The 18,758-nt window shown below is 50.2% G+C and overlaps 2 protein-coding genes and 1 long non-coding RNA gene across 55 annotated transcripts in view; 2 read left to right on the top strand and 1 right to left on the bottom strand.

Annotated features, from left to right (window-relative positions):
• LOC127923862 (triokinase/FMN cyclase-like) overlaps nucleotides 1–18,758 on the bottom strand; it is a 39,530-nt gene that overhangs the window by 18,604 nt on the left and 2,168 nt on the right. Inside the window, 11 exon segments of the mRNA XM_052508014.1 lie at nucleotides 7,506–7,643; nucleotides 10,944–11,060; nucleotides 11,800–11,916; nucleotides 12,089–12,178; nucleotides 15,002–15,086; nucleotides 16,463–16,497; nucleotides 17,339–17,423; nucleotides 17,467–17,477; nucleotides 17,609–17,687; nucleotides 17,874–18,007; nucleotides 18,010–18,165. Of these exon segments, the coding sequence (XP_052363974.1) occupies nucleotides 7,506–7,643; nucleotides 10,944–11,060; nucleotides 11,800–11,916; nucleotides 12,089–12,178; nucleotides 15,002–15,086; nucleotides 16,463–16,497; nucleotides 17,339–17,423; nucleotides 17,467–17,477; nucleotides 17,609–17,687; nucleotides 17,874–18,007; nucleotides 18,010–18,165 (1,047 nt within the window).
• Nucleotides 413–3,515, top strand: LOC127923859 (uncharacterized). 50 transcript variants are annotated; one of them, XR_008115804.1, is made up of 8 exons: nucleotides 413–651; nucleotides 685–824; nucleotides 858–923; nucleotides 1,591–1,722; nucleotides 1,756–1,821; nucleotides 2,159–2,389; nucleotides 2,942–3,040; nucleotides 3,272–3,515. XR_008115804.1 is itself a non-coding variant. In XM_052508004.1 (6 exons), exons 1-6 carry the CDS (start codon nucleotides 567–569, stop codon nucleotides 3,388–3,390), a joined length of 930 nt encoding a protein of 309 aa, XP_052363964.1. In that variant the 5' UTR covers nucleotides 413–566; the 3' UTR covers nucleotides 3,391–3,515. The 50 variants fall into 50 exon arrangements, 11 of the variants coding, with proteins under 11 accessions (XP_052363964.1, XP_052363963.1, XP_052363961.1 ...); XR_008115833.1 differs by lacking the exon at nucleotides 1,591–1,722 and adding an exon at nucleotides 1,327–1,359 and having other exon boundaries at nucleotides 2,225–2,389; XR_008115805.1 differs by lacking the exon at nucleotides 858–923 and having other exon boundaries at nucleotides 1,624–1,722.
• LOC127923860 (uncharacterized) lies at nucleotides 15,350–16,448 on the top strand. Of its 4 annotated transcripts, none has more exons than XR_008115842.1 (4): nucleotides 15,350–15,445; nucleotides 15,566–15,828; nucleotides 15,928–15,993; nucleotides 16,082–16,448. It is a non-coding gene; the product is annotated as an uncharacterized LOC127923860 (long non-coding RNA). The 4 variants fall into 4 exon arrangements; XR_008115843.1 differs by having other exon boundaries at nucleotides 15,928–16,015; nucleotides 16,049–16,448; XR_008115844.1 differs by having other exon boundaries at nucleotides 15,356–15,565; nucleotides 15,774–15,828.

Genomic DNA, 18,758 nt, shown 5'->3' with positions numbered 1-18,758 from the left:
CCTTCTGTCTGTACTGGGTCTGTAGTTCAGCCTGTACATTAATGATCTGCCTTCTGTCTGTACTGGGTCTGTAGTTCAGCCTGTACATTAATGACCTGCCTTCTGTCTGTACTGGGTCTGTAGTTCAGCCTGTACATTAATGACCTGCCTTCTGTCTGTACTGGGTCTGTAGTTCAGCCTGTACATTAATGATCTACCTTCTGTCTGTATATATATATATATATAGTGTTGTGTGTATACTGTATATATATATAGTGTTGTGTGTATACTGTATATATACGGTGCCTTGCGAAAGTATTTGGCCCCCTTGAACTTTTACGACCTTTTGCCACATTTCAGGCTTCAAACATAAAGATATAAAACTGTATTTTTTTGTGAAGAATCAACAACAAGTGGGACACAATCATGAAGTGGAACGACATTTATTGGATATTTCTAACTTTTTTTTAACAAATCAAAAACTGAAAAATTGGGCGTGCAAAATTATTCAGCCCCTTTACTTTCAGTGCAGCAAACTCTCTCCAGAAGTTCAGTGAGGATCTCTGAATGATCCAATGTTGACCTAAATGACTAATGATGATCCAGGTTACATAGAGACTCACTACTGTAATGGTCCAGGTTACATAGAGACTCACTACCGTAATGGTCCAGGTTACATAGTGACTCACTACCGTAATTGTCCAGGTTACATAGTGACTCACTACCGTAATGGTCCAGGTTACATAGTGACTCACTACCGTAATGGTCCAGGTTACATAGTGACTCAGTGACTCACTATTGTAATGGTCCAGGTTACACAGTGACTCACTACTGTAATGGTCCAGGTTACACAGTGACTCACTACTGTAATGGTCCAGGTTACATAGTGACTCACTACTGTAATGGTCCAGGTTACATAGTGACTCACTACTGTAATGGTCCAGGTTACATAGTGACTCACTACTGTAATGGTCCAGGTTACATAGTGACTCACTACTGTAATGGTCCAGGTTACATAGTGACTCAGTGACTCACTACTGTAATGGTCCAGGTTACATAGTGACTCACTACTGTAATGGTCCAGGTTACATAGTGACTCAGTGACTCACTAATGTTATGGTCCAGGTTACATAGTGACTCAGTGACTCACTACCGTAATGGTCCAGGTTACACAGTGACTCACTACAGTAATGATCCAGGTTACATAGTGACTCACTAGTGTAATGGTCCAGGTTACATAGTGACTCAGTGACTCACTAGTGTAATGGTCCAGGTTACATAGTGACTCAGTGACTCACTAATGTAATGGTCCAGGTTACACAGTGACTCACTACTGTAATGGTCCAGGTTACATAGTGACTCACTACCGTAATGGTCCAGGTTACATAGTGACTCACTACCGTAATGGTCCAGGTTACATAGTGACTCACTACCGTAATGGTCCAGGTTACATAGTGACTCACTACCGTAATGGTCCAGGTTACATAGTGACTCACTACCGTAATGGTCCAGGTTACATAGTGACTCACTACCGTAATGGTCCAGGTTACATAGTGACTCACTACCGTAATGGTCCAGGTTACATAGTGACTCACTACCGTAATGGTCCAGGTTACATAGTGACTCACTACCGTAATGGTCCAGGTTACATAGTGACTCACTACTGTAATGGTCCAGGTTACATAGTGACTCACTACTGTAATGGTCCAGGTTACATAGTGACTCACTACCGTAATGGTCCAGGTTACATAGTGACTCACTACCATAATGGTCCAGGTTACATAGTGACTGACTACCGTAATGGTCCAGGTTACATAGTGACTAACTACCGTAATGGTCCAGGTTACATAGTGACTCACTACTGTAATGGTCCAGGTTACATAGTGACTCAGTGACTCACTACTGTAATGGTCCAGGTTACATAGTGACTCACTACTGTAATGGTCCAGGTTACAAAGTGACTCAGTGACTCACTACTGTAATGGTCCAGGTTACAAAGTGACTCACTACTGTAATGGTCCAGGTTACATAGTGACTCAGTGACTCACTACTGTAATGGTCCAGGTTACATAGTGACTCAGTGACTCACTAATGTAATGGTCCAGGTTACACAGTGACTCAGTGACTCACTACTGTAATGGTCCAGGTTACATAGTGACTCACTACCGTAATGGTCCAGGTTACATAGTGACTCACTACCGTAATGGTCCAGGTTACATAGTGACTCACTACCGTAATGGTCCAGGTTACATAGTGACTCACTACCGTAATGGTCCAGGTTACATAGTGACTCACTACCGTAATGGTCCAGGTTACATAGTGACTCACTACCGTAATGGTCCAGGTTACATAGTGACTCACTACTGTAATGGTCCAGGTTACATAGTGACTCACTACTGTAATGGTCCAGGTTACATAGTGACTCACTACTGTAATGGTCCAGGTTACATAGTGACTCACTACTGTAATGGTCCAGGTTACATAGTGACTCACTACTGTAATGGTCCAGGTTACATAGTGACTCACTACTGTAATGGTCCAGGTTACATAGTGACTCACTACTGTAATGGTCCAGGTTACAAAGTGACTCAGTGACTCACTACTGTAATGGTCCAGGTTACATAGTGACTCAGTGACTCACTACTGTAATGGTCCAGGTTACATAGTGACTCAGTGACTCACTACTGTAATGGTCCAGGTTACATAGTGACTCACTACTGTAATGGTCCAGGTTACATAGTGACTCACTACTGTAATGGTCCAGGTTACATAGTGACTCACTACTGTAATGGTCCAGGTTACATAGTGACTCACTACTGTAATGGTCCAGGTTACATAGTGACTCACTACTGTAATGGTCCAGGTTACATAGTGACTCACTACCGTAATGGTCCAGGTTACACAGTGACTCACTACCGTAATGGTCCAGGTTACATAGTGACTCACTACCGTAATGGTCCAGGTTACATAGTGACTCACTACCGTAATGGTCCAGGTTACATAGTGACTCACTACTGTAATGGTCCAGGTTACATAGTGACTCACTACCGTAATGGTCCAGGTTACATAGTGACTCACTACCGTAATGGTCCAGGTTACATAGTGACTCACTACCGTAATGGTCCAGGTTACATAGTGACTGACTACTGTAATGGTCCAGGTTACATAGTGACTGACTACTGTAATGGTCCAGGTTACATAGTGACTCACTACCGTAATGGTCCAGGTTACATAGTGACTCACTACCGTAATGGTCCAGGTTACATAGTGACTCACTACCGTAATGGTCCAGGTTACATAGTGACTCACTACTGTAATGGTCCAGGTTACATAGTGACTCACTACTGTAATGGTCCAGGTTACATAGTGACTCACTACCGTAATGGTCCAGGTTACATAGTGACTCAGTGACTCGTGTTTGTATCTCAATGTGATGCTACTGAGCTCCACCTGGTATCTGATGCTACTGAACCAGATGTCTATGTGTCTGGGGAGAAGCTCCAGCTGGTATCTGATGTTACTGAGCCAGATGTATATGTGTCTGGGGAGAAGCTCCAGCTGGTATCTGATGTTACTGAGCCAGATGTCTGTGTGTCAGGGGAGAAGCTCCACCTGGTATCTGATGTTACTGAGCCAGATGTATATGTGTCTGTGTGTCAGGGGAGAAGCTCCAGCTGGTATCTGATGCTACTGAACCAGATGTCTTTGTGTCAGGGGAGAAGCTCCAGCTGGTATCTGATGCTACTGAACCAGATGTCTTTGTGTCAGGGGAGAAGCTCCAGCTGGTATCTGATGTTACTGAGCCAGATGTCTGTGTGTCAGGGAGAAGCTCCAGCTGGTATCTGATGCTACTGAACCAGATGTCTTTGTGTCAGGGGAGAAGCTCCACCTGGTATCTGATGCTACTGAACCAGATGTCTTTGTGTCAGGGGAGAAGCTCCAGCTGGTATCTGATTTTAAGTACCTTGGCATCATACGGCTCAGACACAAGAGGCATGTGGCAGGGTCTACAGTCAATCACAGACTACAAGAAGAAACCCAGCCCAGTCACGGACCAGGATGTCTTGCTCCCAGGCAGACTAAATAACTTTTTGCCCGCTTTGAGGACAATACAGTGCCATTGACACGGCCTGCAACGAAAACATGCGGTCTCTCCTTCACTGTAGCCGAGGTGAGTAAGACATTTAAACGTGTTAACCCTCGCAAGGCTGCAGGCCCAGACGGCATCCCCAGCCGCGCCCTCAGAGCATGTGCAGACCAGCTGGCCAGTGTGTTTACGGACATATTCAATCAATCCCTATACCAGTCTGCTGTTCCCACATGCTTCAAGAGGGCCACCATTGTCCCTGTTCCCAAGAAAGCTAAGGTAACTGAGCTAAACGACTACCGCCCCGTAGCACTCACTTCCGTCATCATGAAGTGCTTTGAGAGACTAGTCAAGGACCATATCACCTCCACCCTACCTGACACCCTAGACCCACTCCAATTTGCTTACCGCCCAAATAGGTCCACAGACGACGCAATCTCAACCACACTGCACACAGCCCTATCCCACCTGGACAAGAGGAATACCTATGTGAGAATGCTGTTCATCGACTACAGCTCGGCATTCAACACCATAGTACCCTCCAAGCTTGTCATCAAGCTCGAGACCCTGGGTCTCGACCCCGCCCTGTGCAACTGGGTCCTGGACTTCCTGATGGGCCGCCCCCAGGTGGTGAGGGTAGGCAACAACATCTCCTCCCCGCTGATCCTCAACACGGGGGCCCCACAAGGGTACGTTCTGAGCCCTCTCCTGTACTCCCTGTTCACCCACGACTGCGTGGCCACGCACGCCTCCAACTCAATCATCAAGTTTGCGGACGACACAACAGTGGTAGAATTGATTACCAACAATGACGAGACGGCCTACAGAGAGGAGGTGAGGGCCCTCAGAGTGTGGTGTCAGGAAAATAACCTCACACTCAACGTCAACAAAACTAAGGCGATGATTGTGGACTTCAGGAAACAGCAGAGGGAACACCCCCCTATCCACATCGATGGAACAGTAGTGGAGAGGGTAGCAAGTTTTAAGTTCCTCGGCGTACACATCACAGACAAACTGAATTGGTCCACTCACACTGACAGCGTCGTGAAGAAGGCGCAGCAGCGCCTCTTCAACCTCCGGAGGCTGAAGAAATTTGGCTTGTCAACACAAGCACTCACAAACTTCTACAGATGCACAATCGAGAGCATCCTGTCGGGCTGTATCACTGCCTGGTACGGCAACTGCTCCGCCCTCAACCGTATGGCTCTCCAGAGGGTAGTGAGGTCTGCACAACGCATCACCGGGGGCAAACTACCTGCCCTCCAGGACACCTACACCACCCGATGTTACAGGAAGGCCATAAAGATCATCAAGGACATCAACCACCCGAGCCACTGCCTGTTCACCCCGCTATCATCCAGAAGGCGAGGTCAGTACAGGTGCATCAAAGCTGGGACCGAGAGACTGAAAAACAGCTTCTATCTCAAGGCCATCAGACTGTTAAACAGCCACCACTAACATTGAGTGGCTGCTGCCAACACACTGTCATTGACACTGACCCAACTCCAGCCACTTTAATAATGGGAATTGATGGGAAATATATCACTAGCCACTTTAAACAATGCTACCTTATATAATGTTACTTAACCTACATTATTCATCTCATATGCATACGTATATACTGCACTCTATATCATCGACTGCATCCTTATGTAATACATGTATCACTAGCCACTTTAACTATGCCACTTTGTTTACTTTGTCTACATACTCATCTCATATGTATATACTGTACTCGATACCATCTACTGTATGCTGCTCTGTACCATCACTCATTCATATATCCTTATGTACATATTCCTTATCCCCTTACACTGTGTATAAGACAGTAGTTTTGGAATTGTTAGTTAGATTACTTGTTGGTTATTACTGCATTGTCGGAACTAGACGCACAAGCATTTCGCTACACTCGCATTAACATCTGCTAACCATGTGTATGTGACAAATAACATTTGATTGGATTTGATTTGACCTCTCATAAAATGCAGGTGAAAAAGGTAACTCAAATAAACAAATTCAACCAAGCTAATTTCAGATTTATATGAAATTGTTTGACTACAGAGGTAGCAAAACTGTACTTCAAATCTATGATACTCCCCCACTTAACATACTGCTTGACTAGTTGGGCCCAAGCTTGCTGTACAACATTAAAACCTATTCAGTCCGTCTACAAACAGGCTCTGAAAGTGCTTGATAGGAAGCCCAATAGCCATCATCACTGTTAGATCCTCAGAAAGCATGAGCTCCCGAGTTGGGAAAATCGTGTGCAATACACCGACGCATGTCTTGTATTCAAGATCCTAAACGGCCTGGCTCCTCCCCCTCCACTCAGTACTTCTGTTAAACAGAAAACCCAAACATATGGTAGCAGATCCACAAGGTCTGCCATGAGAGGTGACTGTATAGTTCCCCTAAGGAAAAGCACCTTTAGTAAATCAGTTCTCTGTGAGAGCTTCCCATGTCTGGAATACACTGCCATCAGACACACATAACTGCACCACATATCACACTTTCACAAAATGCTTGAAGACATGGCTAAAGGTCAATCAGATTTGTGAACATGGTCCCTAGCTGTGTGTTGCCGCTTTCCATGTTGTCTGTTGTCTGTAGCTTGTGAGGTGTGGAAACACTTTGTTGCTTTTATGAATTTTGTCTTGTTGCTTTTTGTTCTATGTTGCTCTGTCTGTATGCTACGTCTAGCTTGTTCTATGTTGCTCTGTCTGTGTGCTATGTCTTGCTTGTCCTATGTTGCTCTGTCTGTATGCTACGTCTTGCTTGTTCTATGTTGCTCTGTCTGTATGCTATGTCTTGCTTGTTCTATGTTGCTCTGTCTGTATTCTATGTCTTGCTTGTTCTATGTTGCTCTGTCTGCATGCTATGTCTTGCTTGTTCTATGTTGCTATGTCTTGCTTGTTCTATGTTGCTCTGTCTGTATTCTATGTCTTGCTTGTTCTATGTTGCTATGTCTTGCTTGTTCTATGTTGCTCTGTCTGTATGCTACGTCTTGCTTGTCCTATGTTGCTATGTCTTGCTTGTTCTATGTTGCTATTTCTTGCTTGTTCTATGTTGCTCTGTCTGCATGCTATGTCTTGGTTGTTCTATGTTGCTCTGTCTGCATGCTATGTCTTGCTTGTTCTATGTTGCTCTGTCTGCATGCTATGTCTTGGTTGTTCTATGTTGCTCTGTCTGCATGCTACGTCTTGCTTGTCCTACGTTGCTCTGCTTGTGCTCACTGCTCAATGATTGTCTATATTGTAATTGTTTTTAATAACCTGCCCAGGGACTGCGGTTGAAAATTAGCCGGCTGGCTAAAACCGGCACTTTTGCTGAAACGTTGATTAATGTGCCCTGTCCCTGTACAAATAAACTCAAACTCAAATGAATACTGTTCACAAAATGTTGCATAGTGTGTCTACAAGTATGCAATTAATGTCTTCACCTTTGGCAGCTTGGGCATGAGTGTTCCCGCAATCTCCGTCCCCGGATGCCCTGTCCAGTGAGTTTAGTTCCTCTTGGCGTTGAAGAAGGGAAGAGCACACCGCTTCTAGAGCCTTCCGCATCACATCACTGAGAGGACCTGACACACAGAAAGATATTCATTTACAGCTGTATGTGTGTGTGTGTGTGTGTGTGTGTGTGTGTGTTCAAAAGATAAAAAATGACATTTAAAAAAAAAAGTGAGGGAACAATATGACTGGATTGGATCCCAGGTATCCTGCAGGGCATCAAGACTGTTGACCCACTGAGCTAGACCCAGGTATCCTGCAGGGCCTCAAGACTGTTGACCCACTGAGCTAGACCCAGGTATCCTGCAGGGCATCAAGACTGTTGACCCACTGAGCTAGACCCAGGTATCCTGCAGGGCATCAAGACTGTTGACCCACTGAGCTAGACCCAGGTATCCTGCAGGGCATCAAGACTGTTGACCCACTGAGCTAGACCCAGGTATCCTGCAGGGCATCAAGACTGTTGACCCACTGAGCTAGACCCAGGTATCCTGCAGGGCATCAAGACTGTTGACCCACTGAGCTAGACCCAGGTATCCTGCAGGGCATCAAGACTGTTGACCCACTGAGCTAGACCCAGGTATCCTGCAGGGCCTCAATACTGTTGACCCACTGAGCTAGACCCAGGTATTCTGCAGGGCATCAAGACTAGCATGACCCAGGTATCCTGCAGGGCATCAAGACTGTTGACCCACTGAGCTAGACCCAGGTATCCTGCAGGGCATCAAGACTGTTGACCCACTGAGCTAGACCCAGGTATCCTGCAGGGCCTCAAGACTGTTGACCCACTGAGCTAGACCCAGGTATCCTGCAGGGCATCAAGACTGTTGACCCACTGAGCTAGACCCAGGTATCCTGCAGGGCCTCAAGACTGTTGACCCACTGAGCTAGACCCAGGTATCCTGCAGGGCCTCAAGACTGTTGACCCACTGAGCTAGACCCAGGTATCCTGCAGGGCATCAAGACTGTTGACCCACTGAGCTAGACCCAGGTATCCTGCAGGGCATCAAGACTGTTGACCCACTGAGCTAGACCCAGGTATCCTGCAGGGCATCAAGACTGTTGACCCACTGAGCTAGACCCAGGTATCCTGCAGGGCATCAAGACTGTTGACCCACTGAGCTAGACCCAGGTATCCTGCAGGGCCTCAAGACTGTTGACCCACTGAGCTAGACCCAGGTATCCTGCAGGGCCTCAAGACTGTTGACCCACTGAGCTAGACCCAGGTATCCTGCAGGGCATCAAGACTGTTGACCCACTGAGCTAGACCCAGGTATCCTGCAGGGCATCAAGACTGTTGACCCACTGAGCTAGACCCAGGTATCCTGCAGGGCCTCAAGACTGTTGACCCACTGAGCTAGACCCAGGTATCCTGCAGGGCATCAAGACTGTTGACCCACTGAGCTAGACCCAGGTATCCTGCAGGGCATCAAGACTGTTGACCCACTGAGCTAGACCCAGGTATCCTGCAGGGCATCAAGACTGTTGACCCACTGAGCTAGACCCAGGTATCCTGCAGGGCATCAAGACTGTTGACCCACTGAGCTAGACCCAGGTATCCTGCAGGGCATCAAGACTGTTGACCCACTGAGCTAGACCCAGGTATCCTGCAGGGCATCAAGACTGTTGACCCACTGAGCTAGACCCAGGTATCCTGCAGGGCATCAAGACTGTTGACCCACTGAGCTAGACCCAGGTATCCTGCAGGGCCTCAAGACTGTTGACCCACTGAGCTAGACCCAGGTATCCTGCAGGGCCTCAAGACTGTTGACCCACTGAGCTAGACCCAGGTATCCTGCAGGGCATCAAGACTGTTGACCCACTGAGCTAGACCCAGGTATCCTGCAGGGCATCAAGACTGTTGACCCACTGAGCTAGACCCAGGTATCCTGCAGGGCCTCAAGACTGTTGACCCACTGAGCTAGACCCAGGTATCCTGCAGGGCATCAAGACTGTTGACCCACTGAGCTAGACCCAGGTATCCTGCAGGGCATCAAGACTGTTGACCCACTGAGCTAGACCCAGGTATCCTGCCGGGCATCGAGACTGTTGACCCACTGAGCTAGACCCAGGTATCCTGCAGGGCCTCGAGACTGTTGACCCACTGAGCTAGACCCAGGTATCCTGCAGGGCCTCAAGACTGTTGACCCACTGAGCTAGACCCAGGTATCCTGCAGGGCATCAAGACTGTTGACCCACTGAGCTAGACCCAGGTATCCTGCAGGGCATCAAGACTGTTGACCCACTGAGCTAGACCCAGGTATCCTGCAGGGCATCAAGACTGTTGACCCACTGAGCTAGACCCAGGTATCCTGCAGGGCATCAAGACTGTTGACCCACTGAGCTAGACCCAGGTATCCTGCAGGGCATCAAGACTGTTGACCCACTGAGCTAGACCCAGGTATCCTGCCGGGCATCAAGACTGTTGACCCACTGAGCTAGACCCAGGTATCCTGCAGGGCATCAAGACTGTTGACCCACTGAGCTAGACCCAGGTATCCTGCAGGGCCTCAATACTGTTGACCCACTGAGCTAGACCCAGGTATTCTGCAGGGCATCAAGACTAGCATGACCCAGGTATCCTGCAGGGCATCAAGACTGTTGACCCACTGAGCTAGACCCAGGTATCCTGCAGGGCATCAAGACTGTTGACCCACTGAGCTAGACCCAGGTATCCTTCAGGGCATCAAGACTGTTGACCCACTGAGCTAGACCCAGGTATCCTGCAGGGCATCAAGACTGTTGACCCACTGAGCTAGACCCAGGTATCCTGCCGGGCATCAAGACTGTTGACCCACTGAGCTAGACCCAGGTATCCTGCAGGGCATCAAGACTGTTGACCCACTGAGCTAGACCCAGGTATCCTGCAGGGCCTCAAGACTGTTGACCCACTGAGCTAGACCCAGGTATTCTGCAGGGCATCAAGACTAGCATGACCCAGGTATCCTGCAGGGCCTCAAGACTGTTAACCCACTGAGCTAAACCTACCTTCTGTGTGAGGTGTCAGGTGAGTGTTGTCCTAACCGTACCTTCTGTGTGCGAGGTGAGTGTTGTCCTAACCCTACCTTCTGTGTGAGGTGTCAGGTGTGTGTTGTCCTAACCGTACCTTCTGTGTGAGGTGTCAGGTGTGTGTTGTCCTAACCGTACCTTCTGTGTGAGGTGTCAGGTGAGTGTTGTCCTAACCGTACCTTCTGTGTGCGAGGTGAGTGTTGTCCTAACCCTACCTTCTGTGTGAGGTGTCAGGTGTGTGTTGTCCTAACCGTACCTTCTGTGTGAGATGTCAGGTGTGTGTTGTCCTAACCGTACCTTCTGTGTGCGAGGTGAGTGTTGTCCTAACCCTACCTTCTGTGTCAGGCGAGTGTTGTCCTAACCTACCTTCTGTGTGTGAGGTCTCTTGCATGTCTTTCGCTGGAGGGTCAGAATGTAACTTGTCCCACTGATACACACAGTACTGAGGTTGGGCCAGGCAGAGGCTGTGGTCTTGGCATCTGAGAGAGAGATGGGGAGGGGGAGGGAGAGATGGGAGGGGAGAGAGAGAGAGATGGGCAGGGAGGGAGAGATGGGAGGGGAGAGAGAGAGAAATGGGAGGAGAGGGAGAGAGAAATGGGGAGGAGAGGGAGAGAGATGGGGAGGAGAGGGAGAGAGAGATGGGGAGGAGAGGGAGAGAGATGGGGAGGAGAGGGAGAGAGAGATGGGGAGGAGAGGGAGAGAGAGATGGGGAGGAGAGGGAGAGAGAGATGGGGAGGAGAGGGAGAGAGAGATGGGGAGGAGAGGGAGAGAGAGATGGGGAGGAGAGGGAGAGAGAGATGGGGAGGAGAGGGAGAGAGAGATGGGGAGGAGAGGGAGAGAGAGATGGGGAGGAGAGGGAGGGAGTGATGGGGAGGGAGGGAGGGAGAGAGATGGGGAAGGAGAGAGATGGGGAAGGAGAGAGATGGGGAAGGAGAGAGGGAGAGAGATGGGGAAGGAGAGAGGGAGAGAGATGGGGAGGGAGAGAGGGAGAGAGATGGGGAGGGAGAGAGGGAGAGAGATGGGGAGGGAGAGAAACGACAAGCCAGTGTTACATGGTGATAGGTTTGTGTGTGTGTAATCGGGAGTGACTGTTCTCAACCAGGTGACTGTGTTCTCAACCAGGTGACTGTGTTCTCAACCAGGTGACTGTGTTCTCAACCAGGTGACTGTGTTCTCAACCAGGTGACTGTGTTCTCAACCAGGTGACTGTGTTCTCACCAAACAGTCGGAGTATCTCCTGGTCTGCTCTCATCATTGACAGAGACACTCCCGCCATTTCCAGTGATGTCATAAATGACCCCGACATCACCCGGGCAACCCGCACCCCACGACCCTCTGTAACCATGGCAACAACAAACAAAAAAAAAAAATTTAAAAAGAGATTCCACAGAGAATGTAAACAAACCTGAATAACGAGGTTAACAATTAGCTTTTTATAAAGCAATAAAATACAATATTATACATTGTTATTCACGATAACAGTTAGGCAATGAGCCACGAGTCTTACCCAGGTAGCGTATAGCAGATCTAGTAACAACAGATATCTCTAGACAAGACAGAGCGCCAAGGTTGTTGACACACAGAACCACACTGTCACCTGCACCAGAGAGAGAGAGAGACTGGACACGGTTAGGAGGACGAGGTAGGAGGGGGGCACGGTTTAAAGGAGGAGGGGGACACGGTTTAAAGGAGGAGGGGGACACGGTTTAAAGGAGGAGGGGACACGGTAAGGAGGACGAGGTAGGAGGAGGGGGCACGGTTTAAAGGAGGAGGGGGACACGGTTTAAAGGAGGAGGGGGACACGGTAAGGAGGACGAGGTAGGAGGGGCGGGCACGGTTTAAAGGAGGAGGGGGCAAGGTTTAAAGGAGGGGGACACGGTTTACAGGAGGAGGGGGACACGGTAAGGAGGACGAGGTAGGAGGGAGGCACGGTTTAAAGGAGGAGGGGGACACGGTTAGGAGGACGAGGTAGGAGGGGGACACGGTTAAAGGAGGGGGACACGGTGAAAGGAGGAGGGAGGGGGACACGGTTTAAAGGAGGAGGGGGACACGGTTTAAAGGAGGAGGGGGGGGCACGGTTTAAAGGAGGAGGGGGACACGGTTTAAAGGAGGAGGGGGGACACGGTTTAAAGGAGGAGGGAGGGGGACACGGTTTAAAGGAGGAGGGAGGGGGACACGGTTTAAAGGAGGAGGGAGGGGGACACGGTTTAAAGGAGGAGGGAGGGGGACACGGTTTAAAGGAGGAGGGGGACACGGTTTAAAGGAGGAGGGGGGACACGGTTTAAAGGAGGAGGGGGGACACGGTTTAAAGGAGGGGGGGACACGGTTTAAAGGAGGGGGGACACGGTTTAAAGGAGGGGGGACACGGTTTAAAGGAGGGGGACACGGTTTAAAGGAGGGGGACACGGTTTAAAGGAGGGGGACACGGTTTAAAGGAGGGGGGACACGGTTTAAAGGAGGAGGGGGGACACGGTTTAAAGGAGGAGGGGGGACACGGTTTAAAGGAGGAGGGGGACACACGGTTTAAAGGAGGAGGGAGGGGGACACGGTTTAAAGGAGGAGGGGGGGACACGGTTTAAAGGAGGAGGGGGGACACGGTTTAAAGGAGGAGGGGGACACGGTTTAAAGGAGGAGGGGGACGGACACGGTTTAAAGGAGGAGGGGGACGGACACGGTTTAAAGGAGGAGGGGGGACACGGTTTAAAGGAGGGGGGACACGGTTTAAAGGAGGGGGGACACGGTTTAAAGGAGGGGGGACACGGTTTAAAGGAGGGGGGCACGGTTTAAAGGAGGAGGGGGGACACTGTTTAAAGGAGGAGGGCGACACGGTTTAAAGGAGGGGGGCACGGTTTAAAGGAGGAGGGGGACACTGTTTAAAGGAGGAGGGCGACACGGTTTAAAGGAGGAGGGCGACACGGTTTAAAGGAGGAGGGGGGACACGGTTTAAAGGAGGGGGGACACGGTTTAAAGGAGGGGGACACGGTTTAAAGGAGGAGGGGGGACACGGTTTAAAGGAGGAGGGGGGACACGGTTTAAAGGAGGAGGGGGACACGGTTTAAAGGAGGAGGGGGACACGGTTTAAAGGAGGAGGGGGGACACGGTTTAAAGGAGGAGGGGGACACGGTTTAAAGGAGGAGGGGGACACGGTTTAAAGGAGGAGGGGGCACTGTTTAAAGGAGGAGGGTGACACGGTTTAAAGGAGGAGGGGGACACGGTTTAAAGGAGGAGGGGGGGGCACGGTTTAAAGGAGGAGGGGGGCACGGTTTAAAGGAGGGAGGGAGGGGGACACGGTTTAAAGGAGGAGGGAGGGGGACACGGTTTAAAGGAGGAGGGAGGGGGACACGGTTTAAAGGAGGAGGGAGGGGACACGGTTTAAAGGAGGAGGGAGGGGGACACGGTTTAAAGGAGGAGGGAGGGGGACACGGTTTAAAGGGAGGAGGGAGGGGGACACGGTTTAAAGGAGGAGGGAGGGGGACACGGTTTAAAGGAGGAGGGAGGGGGACACGGTTTAAAGGAGGAGGGAGGGGGGACACGGTTTAAAGGAGGAGGGGGGGACACGGTTTAAAGGAGGAGGGGGGGACACGGTTTAAAGGAGGAGGGGGGGACACGGTTTAAAGGAGGAGGGGGGGACACGGTTTAAAGGAGGAGGGGGGCACGGTTTAAAGGAGGAGGGGGACACGGTTTAAAGGAGGAGGGGGGGGGACACGGTTTAAAGGAGGTGGGGGGACACGGTTTAAAGGAGGAGGGGGACACGGTTTAAAGGAGGAGGGGGGACACGGTTTAAAGGAGGGGGGACACGGTTTAAAGGAGGAGGGGACACGGTTTAAAGGAGGAGGGGGACACGGTTTAAAGGAGGGGGGACACGGTTTAAAGGAGGGGGGGGACACGGTTTAAAGGAGGGGGGACACGGTTTAAAGGAGGGGGACACGGTTTAAAGGAGGGGACACGGTTTAAAGGAGGGGGGACACGGTTTAAAGGAGGAGGAGGGGGGGACACGGTTTAAAGGAGGAGGAGGGGGGACACGGTTTAAAGGAGGAGGAGGGGGGGACACGGTTTAAAGGAGGAGGAGGGGGACACGGTTTAAAGGAGGAGGAGGGGGGACACGGTTTAAAGGAGGAGGAGGGGGGACACGGTTTAAAGGAGGAGGGGACACGGTTTAAAGGAGGAGGGGGGCACGGTTTAAAGGAGGAGGGGGACACGGTTTAAAGGAGGAGGAGGGGGGACACGGTTTAAAGGAGGAGGAGGGGGGACACGGTTTAAAGGAGGAGGAGGGGGACACGGTTTAAAGGAAGAGGAGGGGGACACGGTTTAAAGGAGGAGGGGGGACACGGTTTAAAGGAGGAGGGGGGACACGGTTTAAAGGAGGAGGGGGGGGAACACGGTTGAACTTTGCACTGATTAAATGCGGTGGTCCTTGTACCTGACTTCAGAGACAGATGTGATTGGCTGGCAGGGTTGGTCATATGGTCTACCATGGTCTTCACCACCTCATCCGCCGAGGTCACCTGAAATAGATCCATGTTGGCAAACCAACAGCGTCTCATGACATACGACACCGATAGGGCAGCGTCACCGACACACCGATAGGGCAGCGTCACCGACACGCCGATAGGACAGCGTCACCCGGGTTTGGCCGTCATTGTAAATAGGAATACGTTCTAAACGGAGTTGCCCTCGTTAAATAAGGGTTGAATAAAGGTTGAATAAGGGTTGAATAAAGGTTAAATAAGGGTTGAATAGAGGTTGAATAAAGGTTAAATAGAGGTTGAATAAAGGTTAAATAGAGGTTGAATAGAGGGTAAATAGAGGTTGAATAGAGGTTGAATAGAGGGTAAATAGAGGGTAAATAGAGGGTGAATAGAGGGTGAATAGAGGGTAAATAGAGGGTAAATAGAGGGTGAATAGAGGGTAAATAGAGGGTAAATAGAGGGTAAATAGAGGGTGAATAGAGGGTAAATAGAGGGTGAATAGAGGGTGAATAGAGGTGAATAGAGGGTGAATAGAGGGTAAATAGAGGTTGAATAGAGGGTAAATAGAGGGTAAATAGAGGTTGAATAGAGGGTAAATAGAGGGTAAATAGAGGGTAAATAGAGGGTAAATAGAGGTTGAATAGAGGGTAAATAGAGGGTAAATAGAGGGTAAATAGAGGGTAAATAGAGGGTGAATAGAGGGTAAATAGAGGGTGAATAGAGGTTGAATAGAGGTTGAATAGAGGGTAAATAGAGGGTAAATAGAGGGTAAATAGAGGTTGAATAGAGGGTAAATAGAGGTTGAATAGAGGGTGAATAGAGGTTGAATAGAGGGTAAATAGAGGGTAAATAGAGGTTAAATAGAGGGTGAATAGAGGGTAAATAGAGGTTGAATAGAGGGTAAATAGAGGGTAAATAGAGGGTAAATAGAGGGTAAATAGAGGTTGAATAGAGGGTAAATAGAGGTTGAATAGAGGGTGAATAGAGGGTAAATAGAGGGTAAATAGAGGGTGAATAGAGGGTGAATAGAGGGTGAATAGAGGGTGAATAGAGGTTGAATAGAGGGTGAATAGAGGTTGAATAGAGGGTAAATAGAGGTTGAATAGAGGTTGAATAGAGGGTAAATAGAGGATGAATAAAGGTTGAATAGAGGGTGAATAAAGGTTGAATAGAGGGTGAATAAAGGTTGAATAGAGGGTGAATAAAGGGTAAATAGAGGTTGAATAGAGGGTAAATAAAACGGTGCACTACTTTTGACCAGATTGAGGGCCATTTGGAATACACTGCCTACACTGTAACCTAACTATTACACTGACCTTTGACCTCTTAATGCCAACACTGTATCCTAACTTTATTACACTGACCTTTGACCTCTTAATGCCAACACTGTAACCTAACTTTATGACACTGACCTTCGACCTCTTAATGCCAGGCTCACCATGGATACCTGAGGAGAAAAACAACATGATCTAAATTACTAACTGCTCTTTCTCCCCCCATAGAAGTTATCGATTCCAAACATGGAATTTATCCAGTCCCAATTTCCCCCCCCCTCTCTCACCCAGTCCCAGCTCCCTCCTTCCCTCTCTCTCTCACCCAGTCCCAGCTCCATCCCTCCCTCCCTCCCCTCTCACCCAGGCCCAGCTCCCTCCCTCCCTCTCTCACCCAGTCCCAGCTCCATGTCTCACCTAGTCCCAGCTCTCTCTCTCCCCCTCCCTCACTCACTCACCCAGTCCCAGCTCCCTCCCTCCCTCTCTCTCTCTTACCCAGTCCCAGCTCCCTCCCTCTCTCTCACCCAGTCCCAGCTCCCTCCCTCTCTCTCCCAGTCCCAGCCCCCTCCCTCCCTCCCTCTCTCACCCAGTCCCAGCTCCCTCCCTCCCTCCCTCTCCCTCCCTCTCACCCAGTCCCACCTCCCTCCCTCCCTCCCTCCCTCTCTCACCCAGTCCCAGCTCCCCCTCCCTCCCTCCCTCTCTCACCCAGTCCCAGCTCCCCCCCTCACTCTCTCACCCAGTCCCAGCTCCCTCTCTCACCCAGTCCCAGCTCCATGTCTCACCTAGTCCCAGCTCTCACCCAGTCCCAGCTCCATCTCTCCCTCCCTCTCTCTCTCACCCAGTCCCAGCTCCCTCTCTCACCCAGTCCCAGCTCCCTCCCTCCCTCCCTCCCTCTCTCACCCAGTCCCAGCTCCCTCCCTCCCTCTCTCACCCAGTCCCAGCTCCCTCTCTCTCTCTCACCCAGTCCCAGCTCCCTCTCTCACCCAGTCCCAGCTCCCTCCCTCCCCTCTCTCTCACCCAGTCCCAGCTCCATCTCTCCAGCAGGCAGGTCAAAGGAAGGCAGACAGCCTGGAACACTGCAGGGAGACAAGCTGACCCCAGAGTACCTACAGTAGAAACACACAATCTCTGAGAATACTACTGACCCCCAGAGTACCTACAGTAGAAACACACAATCTCTGAGAATACTAGAGGAGTATAAACTGACAGGTACAGATAAGAGAAAAGCTGACTGGCTGAAACGGTTGCGAGTGTGTGTGTGTGTGTGTGTGTGTGTGTAGATCTCACCAATGCCCTTCACTGCCTCTGTCACCTTGGAGACGATCTCGTCCAATGAACAACCTTCTTCAGCCAGAGCCCCAGCAAGCTGAGCGAGAGCAAAAGAGATCAATGACTTTCTTTCACACGACGTGTTACCATCAAAACAATCCTAGATGATCGATCGGGGTTTAAAGTTGAAGTCGGTGTTTTAAAATCCTATACATCTAAAACATAAAAACGCTGTCATTTATAACACGCGGTCAAAAAGAGACGCAAACGCTGACCCCATTACCTTGTGAACGAACACCGTCCCACACAGACCCCTCCTCCCGGCCTTACTGGGTTGATCGAAAGCACAGTCGTCGGCGACAATCACCATTTCGACTGCGACGCCGCGGTTACGGGCCTGTTCCGCAGCGAGGCCGAGCTGAGGCGGTCGCCGGTGTAGTTCTTAACGATGAGTAGAACTCCCGACACCCCGCGTCACTTAGACACAAAATGGCCGCTAGAACACTGGCCGGGGGAGGGGGAGGCAAAGACACCACCTGCAACCGCTGCTGATAGCATACCGCTACCTATGTACCCTGGGGGGGGAGAGGGAGAAGGGGAGGGAGAGGGAGAGAGAGAGAGAGGAGGAGGAAGAAGAGAGAGGGAGAAGGGGAGGGAGAGGGGGGGAGAGAGGGGGTGGGAGGGAAAGAGAGGAGAGAGACAAGGAGATAGATGGGGTAGGGAGAAACGGGGAGAGAGGGGGGTGGGAGATCAGAGACAGAGAGTACTCGTCTGTGTTGGCTCGTGCCCAGGCCCCCCTCTAGAGAGCAGGGCCACTCGTCCCCACAGGACCTCCAGGCCTGACCACCACCCTGTGTCCGCTCAGCAGAGAGGGACTGTGTGTGTGCATACAAACCAACACCTAGAGACCTCATCAAGAACAGTTGGGTTGACAGTCGCTGGACTTCGAGTCCCAGTCCCCTGGATTTACAACATCCCTCCCCAGGTCCTTCTGTAGCTCAGTTGGTAGAGCATGGCGCTTGTAACGCCAGGGTAGTGGGTTCGATCCCCGGGACCACCCATACGTAGAATGTATGCACACATGACTGTAAGTCGCTTTGGATAAAAGCGTCTGCTAAATGGCATATATATATATATATATTGGTGTCTGAATGTGTCTATACAGGTA

This window comes from Oncorhynchus keta, unplaced genomic scaffold (assembly GCF_023373465.1).
Source record: "Oncorhynchus keta strain PuntledgeMale-10-30-2019 unplaced genomic scaffold, Oket_V2 Un_contig_3316_pilon_pilon, whole genome shotgun sequence".
Classification (NCBI taxonomy): domain Eukaryota; kingdom Metazoa; phylum Chordata; class Actinopteri; order Salmoniformes; family Salmonidae; genus Oncorhynchus; species Oncorhynchus keta.
The sequence above is the reverse complement of the archived record's forward strand: the minus strand, read 5'-3'. Positions and strand labels throughout refer to the sequence as shown.

Bases quoted from the DNA above. Each gene is read 5' to 3' on its own strand.
- LOC127923859 (XM_052508000.1), top strand. From the start codon at position 567: ATGACTAATGATGATCCAGGTTACATAGAGACTCACTACTGTAATGGT. The intron at 1,624-2,125 runs GTTACATAGTGA...GTAATGGTCCAG, and splicing joins TCACTACCGTAATGGTCCAG to GTTACATAGTGACTCACTAC. The intron at 2,390-2,941 runs GTTACATAGTGA...GTAATGGTCCAG, and splicing joins TCACTACTGTAATGGTCCAG to GTTACATAGTGACTCACTAC.